General features: G+C 30.5%; 1 protein-coding gene across 1 annotated transcript; it reads left to right on the top strand.

The window, feature by feature from the left end:
- LOC105162654 (zinc finger protein CONSTANS-LIKE 1-like) lies at positions 57-1,392 on the top strand. Its single transcript, XM_011080737.2, has 2 exons — positions 57-687; positions 843-1,392. Exons 1-2 carry the CDS (start codon positions 259-261, stop codon positions 1,110-1,112), a joined length of 699 nt encoding a protein of 232 aa, XP_011079039.1. The 5' UTR covers positions 57-258; the 3' UTR covers positions 1,113-1,392.

The following is a 4,484-nucleotide window of genomic DNA, read 5'->3' as shown; positions in this document are numbered from 1 at the left end:
GGGAGTTGTGATGTTTTATGATTGTTGACTGCAAGTTGAATTAAACAAATAGCTACTACCTCTTTATTCTTCGCCTCGTCTTCCCATCCCCTACTTTCTCTGTCTCTCTCATCGCTTATCGGTTTCTCTCTCATCTTTCCTTTCCCAATCGTTTTCCTTTAGATTTTTGGGATCGTCTTCCTCGCCGTTTGTTTCTCTTGAACGGACCCGGGATTTTGTCTAGCAGTGGTGAAGGAGGATTTCACGTGGGCTCGAGAGATGAAGAGGTGTGAGTTGTGCAAAGGGAGGGCGCGGATGCACTGCGAGTCGGACCAAGCGAGCTTGTGCTGGGACTGCGACGCCAAGGTGCACTCCGCCAACTTTCTGGTGGCGCGGCATTCCAGGAACCTGCTCTGCCACGTGTGCCAATCGCCGATGCCGTGGTCCGCATCCGGCCCCAAGCTGGGACCCACCGTCTCCGTCTGCGAACAATGCGTTTATATAAGGAGGGGTGATGAAATCGGTGAAGAAAACGAGGAGATGGGGGAACGGCAGGAGGTGGTGGAGGAGAATCAGGTGGTGCCGTGGTCGCCTCCACCGACCGTGGAGAGTAGTTCGAGCGGCGAAGAGTCTGTAAGCGGAGGAGAAGTGGCGGTTTCGAGGAAGCGACGCAGGATCGAGAATGTTTCTTCGAATTTTCAGCCCGATGTATGAATCTTCCTTCTTTTTTCTCTTCTTTTACCCATAAAATCAAAATCAAAAGAAAAAGATTCAGATGTGGAGAAGCGAATTTCTTCATGTTTTTCAGATTATTCTTCATTAATTGGATGATGAACGGTGAGGATTTGTTTCTGTAACGGCAGGAAGATCAAGGCTGCTCATCTTATCAGCTAAATACCTCTGTTCATCCGCCACCGGATGCCCCGGCGAATGAGGCGGCGGGTGCGAAGGACTCATCGGTATCCAGAAGAAAAACGACGTCGCTGCTGCACAAGATCCAGAAAACCGAGCTGGGTCGGGCCGACTCGTGTGGATCGGGGATTTTGGATTCTCTGAGGAGATTACACCAGGAAGAAAAGGAGTCGGGTACAGGAATGGCCGAGGTATGCATGTTCCCAGGACCGTCGATCTGATAAATTCTGCAACATTTGTTAGCCGTTAGATATTGAGTACTGATCTCCTTCACTAACACCAAGTTATTCAGATATAGTATCGGGTTTATGGTAAGTTTTCAGTTACCACCAAGCGGGTCGGGTTGAGTTGGAGTTTGGATTTGGATTTGGATTAGCTAAGAGTTTACAAGCATTTCGTCATTTGTATCTACCATGACTGTGTTAATGTTGTTTCTTGTGTAACCTTTTTATTTTTGTTTTTTTTTTGGTAATTTCTCTACTAGAATTTGGATGAGGCTTATTGAGAAGTTTAAAGAACAATACAAAGTGATATATTTATATATATAATTTTTTTGAAAAAAGTTTTTTTTTTTTTTAATAATCACAAATGACGGATAATAACACTGCTACATAAATTTTTTACGTTTGCAATGTTCTTCAACCAATAAAATAGTCAGTTTATTTAATTTGTTAAATTTTATATTAATTGATAGATTAGTTTTTTTTTCTTTCATCTTTTTTTGCTTTTAATGTAATGTATTGAATCATTTATTTATATATATTTTATTTTTATTTATCATGTTGTTTTTTAATATAATTCAAAATACATACAAAATTTATTTATTATATAGACATAAAATCATTGTTACATAACAATTAATATTAAAAATGACTATTTTGTTCTGTTAGTTCATGTGCGTTATATAGATTACGGCGTATCACTTGGCTTGTTGAGGGAGAAATCACCGGTTGAATATTACGATCTTGTTTTATTAATAAAATCTACATATACCAAAAAAAAAAAAAAATTGTTGGGCACAATTATTCTTGAACATACTAATTTGTTTAATATCAATAAATTAAGTCTGTCAATAATTTTATATTAATTTATTGTGATCAGTTATTTATTTGTTTAAATTTTTTATTTAATTTTATAAAAAGTTTAAATTATGTATACATATGAGTGTGCTTTAGTTATTAGTATCACGATTTGATAAGCTCATGCGTCTTAAAGTGTTTGAATAAATATGATTATAAGAGGATAGAAATGTCAAATTTTAAAAAGTTTTATTACTATTTTGTAAACATGCAATCGCCCTCTAAATTTATTATGATAAAAATATGGTTTGCTTAATATATATAAACTTATTCTTTTACGCCATTAAATGTGACCTTAATATATATATTAATTAGCATGTGATATAGAAAGAATGTTGGGGTGGATAATAAGAATAAAGATATTTGTGAAGAGGATAAATTATAATTATAAATTGTAATAAATAGCGTGAGAGAGAAATGTGAAGCAAAAAAATATTAAAATCATTAAATTTTTTAAACATAAAGGACCAAATTTAAGTATTTAAAAAATTAATACGATAAATTATTTTCTTTATATATATTGTTCCACACACACACCATTGCCCAAAATGGCAGTTGATATGATTTTCTTGAATCAATTATTACTAATTATTAGTAAATAGTATACGAATCAATAATTGATTTTTAACACCGCCTAATCATTACATACCAACTAACCAATACGTGAAGTAAATAACACAAGAAATTACCATAATATTTGGATTCATTTTTCAAGTGTTTTGTGGAGATAGAGAGAGAAAAATAAAGATAAATAAGTATGTGTTAGAGATAGTATGTATGTTTGGATTTATTTTTGGAGATAATTTAAAATAAGTATTGTATGTTTAATGTTAGAGATAGTATGTATGTTTGGATTTATTTTTGGAGATAATTTAAAATAAGTATTGTATGTTTAATGTTTCGTTTTGGGAGACAAAAATTACTATTCATTATCAAATCATATATATTTTATATATATTTATATATATGTGTATGTATTTATGTTAAAACAGTTTAAAACACCTAGATAAGGTGTTTCTGAATGATGGCAAATATTGGGTACGTTTTGACTTGTTCCGGAGATAACTTGAAAATAAAAACAAACATAGTGTACAATTTTATGACAAAACGATTTCAATATCTTAGTTTTATTGCCTTCTAATTTTGATTTATTTCATTTTATATATTTTAAGCTAGCAATTCATTATCGTTTTTCTGTCGAATCAATATATTAAGCCAAAAACAATTAAATAAAAATAAATAATTGAATTATCACTAAAAAAAATCCAACATTTAACCTAATTATCATGATTAAAAATAAAATTACTGTAGCAAATAGTCATCGACCACGGCCATACAACGGTTGTCGACAGTGATATCTCTGAAGGTGGCTAAAATAAAGAGCCACGAAAAATAATTTTTTCTTGGTGGAAAATTTATATTCTTACATTAGTTTTATTTAATCGTGATCAATAAAAATTATTTATCATGATTTTTAGTTTATAATTATTAAAATTATAGCCAATAATCTTTTTTTTTTTCTAGTGTGTGATAGTACTAATTAATCCACTTATTCTTGTGCTAGATAAATTAAAAAATTATAAAAATTTCATTCTCAAATTTCAATTTTCATCTGCTTAAATTTAATAATCTGTGTTTTCATATGTACCGCAGAAAACATTTTAATTTACTGTTTTTATTATTATTATTATTATTATTTGTCTTCATAAATTTATAAGTTAATAATATACCAATATGATATTGTTAATAATTACAGAAAAATATATTTGAATCACATCTTTTTTCTACATTTTTTTACATATACAAAAACACATCTTTTAAAAAAAATTAAAAATTAATGATGTCTTAACTTCGTGATTACAACTGAGGTCTCGTGAACAAATTGAAGTCATGAATTTGAGTCTCACTGGACAAATCTGTATTTGTCTTACTTTTATGTTAAATTATATAATTTGATTATTGTTTTTAGTTGCATTAATATTTTGACTGAACTAATAAAGTGTTTGGTATCGAGACGATGATATAATCATGTATGTTAAAAAAAAAAAACCCTAAAAATTGTAAAAATAAAACCAAATTAAGGATAGGAATAATTACACTCGCCTCCTCTGAGGTTTGATGTAATTACACGTAATCCTCCTATAATTTGAAAAATTATATTTAGCACCTCTGAAGTTTTGCTTTCATTTAACAAATAAGTCTTTCTGTTAATAAAAATTCACCAAAATTTGTTGATATCAACAAAATAAAGTGAATAAAAATTGATATTTGCTCTCGATTGACTTATTACTGACTTATTGCAGGTCAAATAATTTTTTTCAAACTAAACTACATTTTATAACGGTGAAGATATACCTCTTCTCATGAATTAACGTGTGAAGACATATGAGAGCAATTTGATCATAAGAATATTTATTTGACCTGCAAGATATCAGCAATAAGTCAATTGGAAGTAAATACAAATTTTTTCGCAATTTTTTTTAATATCTGCAAGTTCAGTAAATTTTAATTAAC

Source organism: Sesamum indicum, linkage group LG5 (genome assembly GCF_000512975.1).
Source record: "Sesamum indicum cultivar Zhongzhi No. 13 linkage group LG5, S_indicum_v1.0, whole genome shotgun sequence".
In the NCBI taxonomy this organism is placed as follows: domain Eukaryota; kingdom Viridiplantae; phylum Streptophyta; class Magnoliopsida; order Lamiales; family Pedaliaceae; genus Sesamum; species Sesamum indicum.
Note: the sequence above shows the minus strand (reverse complement) of the source record. Positions and strands in the feature narration are given on the sequence as shown.

What these genes read in the sequence shown, in the direction of transcription:
- LOC105162654 (XM_011080737.2), top strand. Translation starts at nt 259, where the DNA reads ATGAAGAGGTGTGAGTTGTGCAAAGGGAGGGCGCGGATGCACTGCGAG. An exon ending in CTTCGAATTTTCAGCCCGAT is followed by an intron (nt 688 to 842) that starts GTATGAATCTTC and finishes CTGTAACGGCAG; the next exon opens with GAAGATCAAGGCTGCTCATC.